The 18,833-nt window shown below is 40.0% G+C and overlaps 1 protein-coding gene across 1 annotated transcript in view; it reads right to left on the bottom strand.

The window, feature by feature from the left end:
* The window catches only part of ldlrad3 (low density lipoprotein receptor class A domain containing 3), a 67,505-nt gene that overhangs the window by 36,138 nt on the left and 12,534 nt on the right, over nucleotides 1-18,833 (bottom strand). Inside the window, exon 2 of the mRNA XM_088339527.1 lies at nucleotides 6,587-6,733. Within this exon, the coding sequence (XP_088195653.1) occupies nucleotides 6,587-6,733 (147 nt within the window). The remainder of the gene's footprint in view (nucleotides 1-6,586; nucleotides 6,734-18,833) is intronic.

Genomic DNA, 18,833 nt, shown 5'->3' on the forward strand with positions numbered 1-18,833 from the left:
GGGGGCCGGACTAGTAGATTAAAGAGAAAGAAAAAGAGATAAAGAAATAACAGAAAGAGGGAGGGAAAAGGAGAGATGGCGGAAAAAAGAAAGAAAAAGAGAGAGAGGGAGAAACACAAGATAAAAAGTTGTGAGAGAGGGGGAAAAGAAAGGGAAAGGAAGAAAGAAATCCAAAGAGAAATAGAAAGACAGAAGGAGAGAAAGGAAAAAAGAAAGCGGGAAGGGTATGAAGAGAGAAAGAGAAAAGAGAGAAAAGGAAAACAGGGAGTTAGTGAAAAAGAGGTTAAAAGACACACAGAGAGAGAAAGAGACAAAGAGCAACAAAGGAAGAGAAAAAGAAAGACACCAAGAGTGAAAGTGACAGAGACAGAGTATGAGAAAAGGGGTGGATAAGAAAGAGAGAGAGAGAGAGAGAGAGAGAGAAAGAAATACAAGTACAGTGTCATCAACTTGACATATTTCAACCTGCAGCTTTTTTTTTCTCTTGCGCTTCTATGAGTGTTGTCTCGCGTGCCGGATTCAATCCCTTAGCGGGCCTGACCCGGCCCGCGGGCCGCCTGTTTGACACCTGTGGTTTAATGCATGTTTGTACTTTTCCATAAAATTAGTAGAGGAAAGCCAAGAGGCTGATGTGTTTATCTGCGGATACGGGTAAGAAATACAGGGACAATAGAATAAAAAACCTTAAATGTTTAAAACGTCACAGCTTAAATAGAAAGACAAAAACAATTTCAGTTTCACAATGTTGCAGTCAGAGTTACAGTCTCAAGTGGCACAAACATATTTGGCGTATCACAATGGAAGCAAGAGCAATGGAAGAACCAGTCTTTGAGATGAAAAGTAATCCGGACAACAAGGGAAGAAGCTGGGCCTCAGTCCAATCCGTCTTTATGTATCCTGGGAAGCTTTTATTTACCTGGACAGCAAACCCATAACTGGCAAAATCCCATTAGGCACAGCATAATATACTCATTGGACTCAAAAGAGGAAAGCGACACGAATGCATTGAAACATAAAAATAGGAATCTCACAGAATTTACCGTAAATTCCGGACTATAGGCCGCTACATTTTCCCCTAACTTTCAACCCTGCGGCTTATTCAGTGATGCGGCCAATTTATGTCATTTTTCTAACGGCCGCCAGCGGCGCTCAAGTGTTGCTACCATTAACTGCCCTGTCAAAGCTATATTATTATTAAAGCTTTAAAAACTCTCTCGGTGTATCTTCTTTCTTTGTAAATATGTGTAACTTATGTATAATATGTATTTGCAACTGTATATTTTCGTAATGTATTTATTTGTATTTAATTTAGACACTTATTCTGATATGTTTTGCACGGGTGGTGAACGAAAAATGAGGGGCGGAACAAACGCGGGGTGCCGAGTTTAAGTGGGGACCGCTAAAGGTGAGGGACAGACAAGGAAAGAAGAGGGGGTAAAAAGTTGGTTAAAGAAAAAGGAGTTGCGTGAGTAAATGTGTTCATCTGATATATTTTTCCCACCCTTACCTTTGGAAATATACACTTTTTTCCTTGGATTACTTTCAACGGGACCCGGACTCTGCAGGTCTGCATCAAACCTTAAGTACCAGTATCATTTTCCGTTCATTTTGCCGGTTGTGAGTTTTGGACTGTGGATTTTAATGAAGGACATTTAGTTTCAATCGCGGGACTTGAAATCGGGTTTGGGTTAATTTTGTATTTGTGTTACATGTTTAAATGTGGGCGCGTGCGGCTTATATACAGGTGCGGCTTGTCGATGTACAAAATCGGTTTTCCTCTTAAAATGTGGTGGGTGCGGCTTATAATCAGGTGCGCTCTATAGTCCGGAATTCACGGTACCTGTGAAAACATGTCAAATATTTCTGTGACAATGTTGGTCTACTTATGTGCTATCGTTCTTTAAATAGGGAATTTCTTCCATCAGTTAAATACATAGCTATGTTTTTCTTAGTTTAAAGATCTCTGTGACTGCTGCAAAACCACCCATTCACTTCCTGTCTCATCTGCATCCTCATTACCACTTCTGCTGCTGGCAAGATTTATCCGACCCAGTATTTGTGTTCCCAATTAACTCAAAAGTCGCGTGAAGGGCAAGCTCGTGAAGGAAAATTCGTGGGTGGGAGAAACAGCAATAAGACCTTAGATGAATATGAGGATGCCAGGACAGATAATATGGTCTGAGAGGGACTTATGAGAAGATAAACACTACAGCAAACATGACCTCGTATAAAGGAAGATGTGTGTGGTTTTATTTTCATCCAGCCCGCATTTCTTAATCTAAAAAATGATTCAAAAGAATAGCTTATCTATATTGTCTGCTCCCCAATTACTGTCTAATTATTTCACTTCTAAAACTCTGTGCCAAATGTTGTTTTGACTTGCGCTGTAGAAGTTGTTTACCATAAGAACGTAGGTAGTTAGGTCCAAACTATACTAGTGCCTCGATCAATCCAGTACAAATGAACATGAATGAATGAATGAATGAAAACTTTATTTCGAACATTAAAATAAAAACAGGACAGAAACAATGAGTCAACAACAAAATAATGTCACATAGAATGTTCGAAAAGGGGTAGTCAGAAGTGAATGCTTATTTTCCCTACCCCATTAGCTTCCCTATTAAATACATTTTACAAATCCTCTTTTTCTCTTGTGTCTAATGTAACAAAATCTCACGGATATACTTATTACATAGGTCAGATATCAATAATTATAATAATTACAAAAATCACATATCTATACACTAATCTTCGTAATACCCATCCCTCAACGGCATAATCCCACTAGTTACCAAATATCACTGTGGCACCAATTATAATAACAACAATAAAAATAAACACAATATTTATAATGACAGTTATGATATAATAGCAACAATAACAACAAAGTTAACCATAGTTTTAAACACAGTATTTCAAATCTCACTCATATCCCATTTTCTGTATTTCGCCAGTAATGTTTTTTTGTATTTAAATTTGAACATATGAATAGTTGGACATTGTTTGATCTCATCTTGTCAATTATTTCAAAGTTTGACTCCACACACGGACACACACATACTTTTCCTGGTGGTTCTCACCTTTGGGATTATGAATTCACGACAGCCCCTCAAGTTATAATTTCCCTCTTTCCGAATGAACAATTTTTGGATGTTTTTTGGCATCATGTTTTTGTTGACCTTAAATAACAATTTTATTAAATAGCCCAATTTTAATAATTTGGACCGCATGAATAAAATGATCCCGATATTCTACCCTGTGTAAGGTTCATATTGCACGTTTTTGAAGGATAAAAAGGGGCTGTAGTGAACTTTTGTAATGATTGCCCCAGACTTGTGCACAATATGTTAAGTATGGCAGAACTAGAGAACAATATAATAAATACTTTGCATTATAATTTAAAATGAATTTGGCTTTATTGAAATGCTTTTAGATACCTTAGTTTGTATGTGTCTGATGTGTGTGTTCCAACTTAATTTATTGTCTATTATGACCCCTAAAAACTCAATTTCTGATACAATGTCTATTGCAGCACCATCCATTTTTACTTCTAAATCTTGATTTGCCTTGCGATTACCAAAGAATATTACTTTGGTTATATTTAAATTTAAAGATAATTCATTTATATCCATCCATACTTTTAGGGTTGATTAATTCACGATGAATGCAGGTTACCAAATCAATGTAGTTATCATTTGAATAGAAAATGTTAGTGTCTGCAAATATTACTAATTTTAATATAAAAATATCATTAATATACAAATTAAATAACTAGGATAGAACCCACAAAGAGCCACAATGAACCTTTTTTCTTAGATGCAACTACTATAAGAGCTGGATGTGGCAGAAGTGACGTAAATGACACAGCTTTTATAGCAGAACTTGCAGCTGAGATGCAATTTATCCATATTAATATTTTGTATAAGGTTATTGTAAGAGTATACCCAGTACAGGTTAAAAACTGAATCAATTCATTTAGACAGAAAATAATCAGGATAGTTATCAGGCCAGTTAATAATGATTTAATGTGTAAACATGAGTTGCAAAACAATTCAAGGACAATTGATCACAGTTGAACAATTTGATTTGGTCCGAGTGAGTGGCTTTACAATTATATTTATCCTCGTTAATTCATCATGCTACGGTTCAGTTAGAGAGGATAGGAATCAGAGGCACTTCTTTTTTTCACATGTATTTAAGAATTTGTTGTCATTACAGAGAATACGATATTTAATTCAAAAAGGTCTTTGATGAAAGGTGCTTCCCTAAAGAGGGGAAATTTATATATATATATATATATATATATATATATATATACACAGTGGAACCTCGCTAGTTCGCGGTTCCACTTTTGCTGGTTCAGAGCTTCGCGGGTCTAAAAAATATATTAAGCCCTTTGAGACTCTTTGTGATTAAGGGCTACACAAATAAAAATGACTTGACTTGACCTTACCTTCTCAATAAAAGCATTTATTGACTTGAAGCCATTGAGCGCGAGCTTATGTCAACTGAGGACACGGTGTGGACACTCTTATTTGTGAAGGGGAGGGGGAGGCCCTCACACAATGCTTAGTCACTGTTGTTTCCCAAAACGCTTCACAAACACTCATCAAATATTACATTTTCACTGTTTTCATTTTCAATATGTAACCGGTAGTGTTAACAAGCGAAATAAACTGCAATGGTTGCATGTGGTTGAGAGCGGTTAATACAATCATACTGAATGGTTCGTAGTGGTTTCGTCGCAGTCCTATTGTGTGTACATACAACATATTTTACTTTTTTTTTTTTTTTGTTATAACATGAATTTCACTCTCTCTCTCTCTCTACCCGTATTCTATATGGTGTACTGTATACAGGGGGGGGTATACTGTATACCTATATACGTTTTTTCAAGCATTTTTGAAGGGGCACCGCTACTTCGCGGATTTTCAGTTTTCGTGGGTGGTCTTGGTCACCATTAACCGCGAAAATCGAGGGATTACTGTATATATAAATCCAATTGTAATAAAATGATTGACAGTAATTACCGTTTTCACACATTTCTAAGGAGTGTTCCTTATACAGTAACAGGTGATAAATAATTCAAATGCAGCCCAGGCATTGCAAGCAAATCACGCTGACATACAGTACAAGACAATTTTTTTTTTCTCTGCTCCATTGTGCCTTCTCCTACATGCATCAGAATTCATGTCAGATAGAATGATTCCCATACTTGCTTGCTTTGGGTTTTGCCCCTCCCCAATATGCACCTCCATGCGCTTTTACTCTTTTTTTCCTATCCTCCCTTTAGGGAAGAATAACTTGTTTGGCATTGGTAGGCTCGGACTTTTTGGTGGACATGCATGATAGAGAAGCGTGCTGTTGAGAGAGTGAGGGGACAAGGTTGAGTAAAATAGGATTTTAAAGATTTTCCTGGCTTTGCTCAACACTAGAGAAGGTGAAAAATCAATCAATAACGTACGTCTCTGACTCAGGGTGTAAGCGAGAAGGTCAGGATTATTTTCAGATGAGGGATTTAAAAGAATACAAACATATCCCTGTGTATGCTTGAAATATGTAGTCATGTGTTCATGTGAGAATTTATGGTTCTTCATTTTCAGTGTCTTTAAATGCACAAAGGTAAAATAGAACACGGACATATAGTAATTATTTGTAAGAAAAGTTTGATATCATCCAGGAGTGCTTACATGGAACAAAATGAAATGTTCGGTCAATTGGACAGTCCCCAAAACATCTGGTGTAATCTCTCTCACACACACACACACACACACACACACACACACACACACACACACACACACACACACACACACACACACACACACACACACACAAACACGCACACACACGCACGCACGCACGCACGCGCACGCGCACACACACACACACAATTTGTTTACTTAAAAAAAGGAAACAATTCCAAATGTATGAATTTCTAGCAATGGAAAACCTTGGACCCCCTGGGCAACCAAAATCATATGCTGTTTTTTATGTTTTCATAATAATCAAAATAATAACAATGATAATAATAATAACAATAATAATATGGTCTGCATTTATATAGCACTTTTCAGGTCAATGAAGACTTCCCAAAGCGCTTTACAATGTGCTTCACACTTACCCAATAACACACACACACACACACTCACACACCAATAGCAGCCGATAAAGGTGCTGCCTACTGGTTTCAGAACACCGTGCCAGCTGAACTGAAGGCTCACTACGTGGTCGTCGTCGCAAAAACAAACAATTGTGAAAAACTCCAGCATGGACAAATTCCATCCATCCATTATCTGCACCGCTTATCCTCAGTAGGGTCACGGGGATGCTGGAGCGCATCCCAGCTATCTTCAGGCAGTGGGCAGGGGACACCCTGAACTGGTTGCCAGCCAGTCGCAGGGCACACAAAGACAAACGATTCACTCTCTCATTCACACCTAAGGACAATTTGGATAAGCAAATTAACCAAATAATAATAATAATTATAATAATCATAGTAACCATAATAATCCTAATAATAATAATAGTAACAATAAATAGGGCTACAATAAAAGAAAGTTCAGATGAAATGAAGTTAACTTACGGCAGCCTTTCTCATCACTCTTATCAAAGCAATCAGGCAATCCATCACATTGCCACCCTCCTGGGACACATTTGCCATCTCCACACATGAAATTCCCAGGGATGTTGCACTCTGTGGTGAAGTTATTCCCTGGAAGCAGCTGGCTCTCTGAAAACAAAATAACAAGCAAACCAAAAGGCATTACACCGATTATACCGCAACAAGGCACACGTTTATGCTGTGACTTCAGTGTTTTAAATCAGTTAGGGCATTTTCAGGGACATTTTACTCTGCTTAATGGGCAGGAATGGGAAACGTGGCCTTTAAGCCGGGATCTGACACCACGGAGTGTACAATAATGAGTGTCGCACTGACCAGGGGAGAGTGCTGTGTTGCTATGCTGGAAATGGTTACACGGATGGCCAGCTTCATTGCCCTAAAGAGTAAGAAGCTTTGCCTGCTGCCAAGTGATTTAGGCCTTCCAGCCATTAGTGACCTATTGCATAACAAGCTCCAATTGCAAAAATGTGCAAGAGTGTGCTTTTTCTTGCATGTTGCCATCACTTGTTTAAATAACAGGCAATTCTTATGAGGGAAGTACCTAAATGAAAATGTGGGGCCAAAACAGAAAATGTCCCTCGGGCAATGACCATATCAGCAACACTGAAATCGATTCTCATCTCATCTCATCTCATTAGCCGTACCGCTTATCCTCAGTAGGGTCGCGGGGGGGCTGGAGCCCATCCCAGCAATCATCGGGCAGTGGGCAGGGGACACCCTGAACTGGTTGCCAGCCAATCGCAGGGCACACAGGGACAGACAATTCATTCGCTCATTCATACCTAGGGACAATTTGGACCGGGCCAATTCACCTGAAATGCATGTCTTTGGAATGTGGGAGGAAACCGGAGTGCCCGGAGGAAACCCACGCAAGCACGGGGAGAACATACAAACTCCGCACAGAAAGTCTGGAGCTGGATTTGAACCCACGACAGGTTCCCATGACATGAACTGTGCCGCACAAGCGCTAACCACTGCGCCGCCGTGCTGCCCTGAAATCGATTACAAAATAATAATAATAAAATATATATATCGCGGGCAGCACGGCGGAGCAGTGTTTAGCGTGTGCTGCACAGTTCTGAGGTCATGAGATCGAACCTTCCAGTGCCGAGTTTGCATGTTCTCCCCGGGTTCTCCGGTTTTCTCACGCATTCCAAAAACATGCATGTCTGGTTAATTGGCCGGTCCCTAGAAGGGAATGAGTGAGCGAATTGTCCTGCGACTGGCCGGCAACCAGTTCAGGGTGTCCCCTGTCCACTGCCCGAAGACAGCTGGGATGGGCTCCAGCACCCCCGCGACCGAATTTTACAGTAGTCATTTTGTTAAGATAATAGAATAGAATAAATCTTCCCTTGTGTTTTACATCTCTTAAGGTTCGAGCCATCATCTTTTACTAATAGGAAGGCTATTTATATACAATCTGAGTTGAAGCAAAAGTAAAAATGATGCAATGAATCCCATCAAAGCAGGGAATATTAAATATTTTACAAAGTTCTTCATACCGCCCGATGCATTGTGAAGCCTCAATTGGTCTTCTCAGATGGGTATCCATATATTTTGATACACAGTAATTGAGTTTCTGTGGCTTGGGGGTAGGGCGCCCGCCCCGAGACTGGGAGGTTGCTGGTTCAAGCCTCGACCAAGTCATACCTAAGACTTACAACATTGGTACTCATTGCCTCCCTGCTTGGCGCTCGGCATTAGGGGTTGGAATTGGGGGGTTTGGTCACCTAATGACTCCCAACACATCAGTTGGGTTGGGCGAGGGGCTGGAATCCCCTGTATCAGTCTCCCAGAAAGAGTCAGAATGTGTTCTTGACTCTAGCCACCTCCCACTAGGGGGATATGGCTCCTGTGTATATATCATCTCATTAGCTGCACCGCTTATCCTCAGTAGGGTCGCGGGGGTGCTGGAGCCCATATCAGCAATCATCGGGCAGTGGGCAGGGGACACCCTTAACTGGTTGCCAGCCAATCGCAGGGCACACAGGAACAGACAATTTGCTCGCTCATTCACACCTAGGGACAATTTGGACCGGCCAATCCACCTGAAATGCATGTCTTTGGAATGTGGGAGGAAACTGGAGAGCACGGGGAGAACATACAAACTCCGCACAGGAAGTCCGGTAGCTAAATTTGAACCCACACAGGAGGTTCCCAAGACCTTACAACTGTGCCGCCCACACGCTAACCACTGCGCCGCACTGCCCCATGTATATATATATCTACATTTGAATCAAAAATGCGTTTAAACAATGCAACACAATCTGCAATTCTAAATTCCTTTTTCTTCCAACGAGAAAATACAGATGTGAAAAAAAACATTGAATCCTACAGAAGAAAATATTTTGCAGAACTGAAAACCAAAAAAGAAGTCAGTAAAAGGGATTTTTGATTTTTAATGTGTATATACGTTTTCTATTTTAGTGAAAAGTTTTTAATGAGATTTTGCCTTAATTTCGAAAGAGAATAATATAGGGGTAACATTAATAGTGAAAAGAGAAAAAGTGAATATGTGAAGCAGAAGATATCCATTAGAAATTTCTGAGCATCAAAACAAAGACTTTGCAGGTTATACAATAAAGAGCACACATTTACAGTCAATGATACACAAGTCTCAAAGGGCTGGCAACATAATCAGGCTCTGTGGAGGAGCAACTTTGTGAGCGCATGCATTCATGAGGGGGGTTCGGCATTCTTTTAGTTAAACTCACTGAAGCCTGCAGTAAAGTAAGCATAAAAAGTGTAAAGCTGGCCTTCATCAATTAAAAGCACCCCGCAGAGACGCACAAGCAAAGAGATGGCAAAGCAACAGATCAAATATGCCTTTAATAAGGGTCAGGTTTAGACTCTCCCATGTTCATGATGTTTTTATAAAAAGCTTTTTCCAACAAATTAATTGTTTTCGTCAAGTTTCATTATTGCTTTTGAGTTATTTTTGCATCATTTAGCTAAAGGAAATTCCAAAAACGCCTGCGATGAGATTTATCAAGCATGGGGACAGTCAGAGGACTGATTCTGAGTCTCTGAATACTGCTTTAGAAAGACAGATATATGCACACCAGCACAAAGGACATTAACGACAAAAAGTGCTGGAGTTAAATAGCCTGTTATGTGAATTTGTTTGTGATCCCATAAACTAAAGGTGTATTCAGACCAGGAAAAATCTCTGGTCGACAAGATCAAAAGTGAGATAGAGAATACACGTCCAGCTAGCGCTAACCCGAAATACAGGTAATAAAGCAATTGCAGTAAAGGGGCGGCATTAGCTCAGCAGGTAGAGCGCTCGTCTTGGGATCTAGGTTCAATTCCCGGCTCCTCCGTGTTATATGTCGAAGTGTCCTTGGGCAAGACACTGAATCCCTAATGCCCCCAATAAGCAGGTAGGCACCTTGCATGGCAGCTATTGGTGTGTGAATAGGTAAGTGTGAAGCACATTGTAAAGTGTTTTGGGAGGTCTTCATTGACTTGAAAAGCGCTATATAAATGCAGACCATAAAGTTGTAAACCTTAATTTGTGCTCAGGTCTCTGAGAATAGAATTGTCGCTCAGAGAATAGAATTTAAAACAGCTCTGCTGGTGTATAAGTCTCTTCATGGTCTAGCACCAAAGTACATCTGTGACATGTTGGTCCCATATGAACCATCTCCGACCCTGAGAACCTCAGGGACAGGCCTTCAGCTGGTGCCCAGAGCCAGGACTAAACAGGGAGAAGCTGCGTTTCAGTTCCATGCAGCTAAACTCTGGAATAGTCATCCTGATGATGTCAGATAGGCGTCTACTCTGACGGTGTTTAAGTCCAGGCTGAAAACAGCTCTGTTCAACTGTCCATACAACTGAAAGGGTTCTATCTGCACTCTTCACTTTTACTTTATTTTAATTCATTGATTTTATTATGTTTTATCAGTGGTTTTAATGCATTTTAAAAACCACATTTTAAATTTTCAATGTCTTTTCTTCTATGTTTTAACTGTAATTGTGTGTCTCATTGGCATTTCTGTAAAGCATTAAAAAAATTGCCTTGTGTATGAATTGAGCTATACAAATAAACTTGCCTTGCCTAATTTTTACTTGAGTAGCTCATCTTTCTTTTAATTAGCTATTGTAATGTACAGTAGTTCATGTGTGTTATTGCTTTGTAGCCAATCATTTGTCACGTTAGTGGAAAAGTCCCAATAATTGGTTATAATATCCTTGTGCCACAAAACCCAATTCTCGTGGTGAATAAGAATTGACAATACCCCAAGTGTACTGTACATTTTATGAGTGAATAATTGCAATATGATATGGTATGAGTCAGGTGCAAAATCATGGGTGTTGGCTGAAATTCCAGTTACAGTAAATTGTAAATTGCAACACCCTGTATTACGATACCAACTGTATGTAACATCCTACATGCCGACATTTCTTGTGTAAATATCATGTAAATTATAACTATAGCCTTATCCTCCTTGTTTTATTACCTTATCTTCTCTGTTCCTTTATCTTTACCTCACTGTGAATGTGTGAAACTGGAGTGTCATGCCCAATTTCGTTGTCACAATATGTTAACCCATTTTGTAACAATGACAATAAAGGTATATTCTATTCTTTTCTATTCTGTTCTAATCTATTCTATTCTATTATATTCTAGTGATTATTGCTAATAGTGGGTTTGCATGGAAGGATGCTGCTTGGGAGGGTGGGATGGAATCCCACTTGAGAAGACAGAGCTATGCCCTTGCACAATAGTATTTCTCTTTACACATTGGTTAACTGCTGTTAAAAGTGTCAATAAAAATTGTTCAAACCTTATATTGTTAGAATATGATATGATGAAATTGGAAATGTATTTAATTGCTGTTAAAAGTGTCGATAAAAACTCATATTGTTGGGATATATTATGATATTGTGTGTTTAATTGCTGTTAAAAATGTCGTAAAAAATTGTTAAAATGTCACATTGTCATATATAACGAAATTGTGAATATGCTTAATTGCTGTTAAAATTGTCGAGAAAAATTGTTCAAACCTCACATTGTTTATTTGCTGTGAATAGTGTCAATAAAATTGTTCAAACTAAGAAAACCTTGAAATCAACACAAGAACAATATTTGTTGTATTGTAAGAACAGGAGTGTGTTATGGGAAATAATATGTTTTTAATAGTGTGTGTTTGTGTGTGTTTGTCTGTCATGGCAGGCCAGTGCGTGGTATGGCTCTTTGACTCTCACAGTTAAGAATTTCGGCTCTTTGAGTCAAACTTGTTCGCCACCCCTGATCTACACCCTTTAACGTTCTCATGGTGTCCCCTACCATGTCCGCTTTGCAACAACAACAATAATTACGTTATCTAATTGCAACAGTTCGACTCTTAATATTACAACAGAAATTATCTTAACTACGCTGATGTTCTCTTTTATTTTATTTGGGCGTTTCAAAAAGGATGAATCTGAGGAGTATGTTTGACTTTATATGGGAAAAAAGAAGAAAAGACTGTGGTGTCGTGTAATACACTCCCCTTCCTGCGGTGTCACTGTATACTTATGCGCAGCCTTGTACTTGTGCTAGAGAACTACCGAAGAAGAAGTTGAAGACACTCTATGACTGTACCGTCCGTGCCTGTCTCTGAATCCGACTGCAACCCGACTACATACACAACATATTGGCGACGAGGATGACTTGGATCGGAATCTCACAACCCCCTGCTTTGCTTGAAACCCCGGGTGAGCCTACGATGTTGTACTCCACGTGGATTCAGATGTTCGAAAATTACCTGCTAGCATTGACTGCTAACGAAATGCCGGACAAACGAAAGCGCGCACTACTGCTGCACTGTTTAGGCACAGAAGGGCAGAGAATTTTTCTTTCCCTTCCTGACACTGGCACTTCTTACAAATCCGCCTGTGATGCGCTAGAAATTTTCTTTGTACCGAAGATTAATGTCGTTGCTCAGCGTACCAAGTTCCGTCAGCGTGCTCAAAGACCGGGCGAGACCACTGCTCAGTTCATTGCCGCATTGAGGGAATTAATTGCTAACTGTGACTTTGGCACGTTTGCTGATGATATGATCAGGGATCAATTCATTGAGAAGATGTCCTCTTCGAGAATCAGAGAGCGCTTGCTGCTGGAAACGGACTTAAAGCTTGACAAAGCGATCGCTATTGCTACACAAGTCGAATCTGCTATTTCAGAAGCTAATGCTATTACTCATGTGCACGTGTCCGACACTCCTGTGAAGTTTGTGCAACAAAGAGATAAAAGGAATCAGAGCAGTACACATACACAGCGCTCGAGAGATAAAAGGAATCAACACAAAACCTGCTACCGTTGTGGATCCAACTCTCATCTAGCAAATGACCCCAAATGCCCTGCTAAAAATGCAAAATGCAACCAATGTGGAAAAATTGGACATTTTAGTAAAGTGTGCCGCAGCGCAATTCCTACTCGATCAGTAAGAGAAGTTACTGTCCCAGAACTTACTGTGTGTCATGTAGCCCCTACAGCTGCAGTCCCAAAGCGCCTTACGTGTACAGTTGCTCTCCATGCGAATGATGAACAGTCAATTACTACTGACCTGCTTGTGGACACTGGTTCAGCAGTTTCAATTCTGCCAGAGAGAATTTACAGACAGTCATTCATGCACTTGCCTCTCTCAAAGCCTACTGTGCGTCTGGTGACCTACATGAAGAAGCCAATTCCAGTGTTGGGCTGTCTTCAACTTACTGCTACATACTGCAACCAGAGTGCACATACTGACTTCTACATAGTTCCTGACGGTACTCCACTACTGGGAATGGACCTGTTCACTGCACTTCGCCTCCACATACAAGATGGGCAGATTGCAACACCTGCCGCATCGGAGATGAGTTACACTGTCAACACTACAAATGCTCTAGGCGTTGCTACAGGTTTTCTACACAAATTTAAAGTGAGTGCAGACGTCCCTCCAGTCCAGCAAAAGCTACGCAGACTCCCATATGCCGTGCATGACAAGGTGTCGGAGGAGCTGACGAAACTGGAAAATGATGGCATCATGGAGATGGTGGCTGCTGTGTCTCCTGATTTTGCTGCATTCACTGCTGATGAGCTCTCCAGTGCATGTGAGGAATGTCCAGTGCTACAGAAGGTGCGACACTACATGCAGAAGGGATGGCCTCGTACTGCAAAAGGCCTTGACCCCCTCATCGTGCCATACTTCCGTGTGCGAAATGAGCTTGCCTTGCAGAACAGTGCCATTGTGCGTGGCACTCATCGTGTTGTGATACCACAACAGCTACAGGAAAAAATGATCCAACTTGCTCATGCTTCACACCAAGGGATAGTTCGCACAAAACAAAGACTGAGAGACTTGTACTGGTGGCCTGGAATGGATTCTCACGTTGAGCTCGCCATCAAATCATGCACCACCTGCTTGCAGCATGATAAAACCGCAACCACACTTACTGCACCATTACAGCCTGTGCCTACCCCAACTGCTGCCTGGGAAAAGGTTGCTGTGGACATTGTTGGTCCTATTCACTCTGCGCCTGCTGATTGCCGCTTCGCCATCACCCTCATTGACTATTACAGCCGATGGCCTGAGATTGCCTTCTGCTCAAATGTTACTTCTGCCTCTGTTATGACTTTTCTTTCCATTGTGTTTAGCAGAGAAGGTAATCCACAGGAAATTGTTACTGACAATGGCCCTCAGTTCGTGTCGACCGAGTTTGAAGCATTCCTTAGTGACAGGAACATCACGCACCGTCGCAGCTCTGTGTACTACCCCCAAGCCAACGGTGAAATTGAGCGTTTCAACAGAGTCTTCAAGGACTGTCTACAAACAGCCAACATCGAAGGTAAACCACTGAAAGCCTTCTTCACTGAGTTTTTACAGACTTACAGAGCCACACCACATGCTGTGACTTCAGTATCCCCCGCTGAACTGTTGCATGGTAGACCACTGAATACAAAGCTTCACATCACAGGTCTTCACTCCATGCGTCCCACTGCTGACAAAGGCAACATGCTACAAAACATACAAAACAAACAACGGAAGTCCAAACGATACACCGACAAACGTCGCGGTGCAAAATCACCCAGCTTCCAGATTGGCTCTGCGGTTCGCATCCGCAAACCTGGAATCATTGCGAAAGGACACTCAAGGTTCACCAAGCCACTGACAGTGGTAGCTCAAAAGGGTCCAGCCACTTATCTGCTGTCTGATGGAAAGGTGTGGAATGCTTTCCACCTTGCCCATTCTTCCACCTGTGCTGCTGTTTCAGCGCCACAGCCTCCTGATAATGATGCTTGCCTCCTGCCAAGCGACCAAGTTGCTGAGCCACCCGAAACCGAAACTGTGCCCTCAACACATCCCTCTCCTAGTGCACCGAGAATACGACATGCTCCTGCATGGCTTCAAGATTATGTGACTTAAAAAAAAAAAAAAAAAAAAATACAGAAAAGATGTGATGATGTAAAAAAAAAAAAAAAAAAAAAAAAAAAAAAAAGACATGATGAATGTTCATTGTTAAAAAAATTGTCATGTTTGTTTATGATGTGATCTTCATACAGTCTGCTTAAGTTTACAAGGTTTACACACTTTTGCTTACCGATATTGACAGTATAGTTCCTTACGTTATTGCTTACCTCTGATAAATATTTACCTCTAATCTGGTAATGAATATTGAAATGTATGTTTTCTACAAGCTCATACTTACCGAAGAGTTATTGCGTATTTTAGATTAATGCTACTGTTGTGTCCTATGCTAACAAAAAGGGAATATGTGGTGTCGTGTAATACACTCCCCTTCCTGCGGTGTCACTGTATACTTATGCGCAGCCTTGTACTTGTGCTAGAGAACTACCGAAGAAGAAGTTGAAGACACTCTATGACTGTACCGTCCGTGCCTGTCTCTGAATCCGACTGCAACCCGACTACATACACAACAAAGACCTTTGGCACAGAAAGAGCTACATTAAAAAAGGCTAACTGTACAGCTTTTGTTCGTCTTACAGGCCACAAACTAGCAATTAATTAGCTCCCAGTAGTGGCACTTGGCCACAAAGTCATTACAGAAGTTAGAAATCACAAGAAATTATCTACAATCACCGGGACCCGAGAGCAAAGCGGGCAAGGATAAAGGAAGAAGGCTCAACACACAGAGAGAGAGCACAGCTTAGCAAAAAAGAAGCGCAAAATAGCCTGCATTTCCTTTGAAACTGGCAGACTTTTATGTCAGTACTTATGCAATATAATTAAAGGCTTCGCTTGAAAAGACAGACAATAGATTGTGTTTGAACAGAGTTATCTGGCATGTTCTATAGCATGTTGTAGATAAAAGGTCATTCCCATTAGAATGTCTGTCTGTAAAAGGTTGAATCAAACATAGAAGTGACATGGTAGGCGAAGGCATTAAAACAGGGGTCGGGAACCTTTTTGACTCAAAGAGCCATAAAAGCAAAATATATTAATTCTATTTTGGGAAAGAGCCACACCATATATTATGAGACAAATTTACTAAATTGCTAAACCCGCGCCCCAGACAAAAGCTTAGTCTTCAGCACATTTATTTTTGATGATTTGATAAAAATTATGAAAAGAGAATAACGCCAGAGCCTGTGTCCCAAAATCAACAAACATACCACTTTAAACTAGTCTCTTTCTTGCAATGACTCAAGATCGGTTAAACTCATTTTGACCCTTTTTTTTCATACATATTGATTTCAAAACCAGATGCAAGCAGTTATTTGGTAAAAACGTCACAACATTCTGAGAACAGGGAGCCTGATGTGCTTACCTTTGTCGCAGACGGAGTAGGGCGAGAGATGGGAGGGAGTGCTTGCACTTTTTGCATAGCTACACCCATCCCTCCCACTCAACCAATCAAATAACTTTAAATTTTCTTCCGGTGTTTTGGCGTATTTACAGTTTGTTCTGTGGATTCATCATAAAGTATCTGAACACTGAACACAGATTATATAGTGAGCTTTTATGTAAAGGATTCTTTAGCGTTGTACAGCAAAAACTAGTTTTTTTTTTGTGACCCCTCGGCTGTAAATTGCAGTGAAAACGTGCCCTATATATTCTGCAAAGTACTGCACTACGATTCAGCTTTGGTTTGGCCTTGCGTGTATCTGAACAGGATTAATGGCTCAAGTTTTGAACGAAATGGAGAAAATTTGCTTGCAATCAAATTTGTTCCCGACCCCTGCACTAAAAGAACAAAAAATGTCACAAGAACACCTTTGTTTCTCTGGTTGTGATAGTCACATGTGAGGTGAATTCATTTTTAAATTAATTTAATCTCAAGCAAAAATCTGAAAATAAATACAAAATGCTAAAAGTGTTGACAGTGTGAATTTTTGTTAAATTATAATAAAGTACAAAAAGACTTAATAAAAAGTGTGTGGTGTGTCCCAGTTAGTGTCTCTATCAGCACCATATAGCATTGGTTGAAGCAAATTGAACACATTATTTAAGCAGTGTTCATTTGACCTGTGAAAAGTGATGGGTCCCGGGGACTTGCATGCTCAAAGATCTATGGGTCCCAACAGAGATCTATGGCTCCCCCAAAGCTTAGTGTTATCTGGGTTGAAATTGTAAATCGGTGACAAATATATAATATAAATCTATATATTCATTCAGTTTTAATCATCACAGTTTATTGGTAATACAAATCAGTTATCACTTCAAGATTTTTCAGTTGGCAACAATATTGTACATTATACAAAATGATATTGCTGAAATAATTATATTAGTCTATATATTCATGCAGTTTTAATCATCACAGTTAATTAGTAATACAAACCCGTTATCACTTCAGATTATTCAGTTCATATATTCTTCGTGGTTTGCTGTCAGATAATGGATGCAATACAAACAATACAAATTTTGTATTGTTTGCTGTCAGTTGTAATGCTTTCTCAGGGTCCAATCCATAATCATCCTCCTCATATCGTAACCAGGAATATAATTTAGTCCATTTTGGCCGAAAAGTCCAGGACGCAGGGACGCGGGGAAACGAGAACACTGTTTAAGTATTAGAACGTGTCGTATGACACAATTTTGACTCTACCTTGCTATTTTCCCGACAGAAACACATGTTTTAGTAAAATACTATCAGCAAAGCAAACTCAGTATTGAGCCTGATTCAAATGTGATTTTTTTTTCTATTATCTCGTCGGTATACCGGTTGGAAACAGCTATTGTGTTCATCTAATAATCAGAAGATGTTTGAGCCAAATAACAGGGCTAGAGTAAAGACGTTTTTCGCCAAATAGTTGTCCGGCATGTGTGAGTTTAACCTCGAAGCAATTTGACGGTCTTCCCATTTTCTACACTTTGAAGAAAAACAATTTTGCAGTCTTTGATGGAGTTTCTGGTGTCCTGATACATCGTGGATGTTAACAGGACATGTGTGTGACTTTATCATCAGTTTTCAAGGCAATTGGATAACACATAAAAAAGAGATCTAACACTTTTCACATTGCATACTACTTAAGCCTCCATGTGCACCACAGATGTGCAGCAGTTGCATACATATTACATAAAGGAAGTTTATACGTCTGTATGTGTTCCCTGCATGTGCATTCGACCATGTATCCCGGATGGATTCATACGCATGAATAATCTATGTCCCGGCCCTATGAGATAGAGAAGAAATGGCTCCTGGGCTTGTTTTAGATCAACAGTCCATGAAAAGTTTAGAACCATAGAGTATTGCTAAATAATAAATATTCAATTAAATTATTAAGATGGAGACACTGGCTGATGGACGCCCAATTTAGGTAGGACTGGTTGCAGTTCTATAATGGAGGATCTTAACTTAAGGGTAGCCTACTCAGTGAAGAAAAATAGGAACACTTCCTAGGACGTAGTGATTTTTATCATACTTAAACCAACTATGATGCATATATTCGAATTTGATAAATTATGGGCTGTCGTTGAGTGGCCATTTAGTAATCATGAAATATAAATAAGGCAGTCCTGGGAATGTTTCGGAATCTCGTTTGAAGAGCTTGATGAAAGGGGCTGGGGATAAGGAAATCTGTGCTTACTGCCCCTTCAAACCAACAGAGGAAAATGCATGCTGATAAAAGCATAACACTATTTTTAGTCAGGGTACCAGAGATGAAACAATTGGGAATGGATAAAACAGAAAGTCGTCCTGAAAGATAGAAAATAAACGCAGAAAAAAGTGCAAGGGAAACATTCCTTTCGTGTATCTGATGGTGTATAAAAAATAAATA

Source organism: Urocampus carinirostris, chromosome 7 (genome assembly GCF_059441175.1).
Source record: "Urocampus carinirostris isolate Australia breed hairy pipefish chromosome 7, RoL_Ucar_1.0, whole genome shotgun sequence".
NCBI classification, from domain to species: Eukaryota; Metazoa; Chordata; class Actinopteri; order Syngnathiformes; family Syngnathidae; genus Urocampus; species Urocampus carinirostris.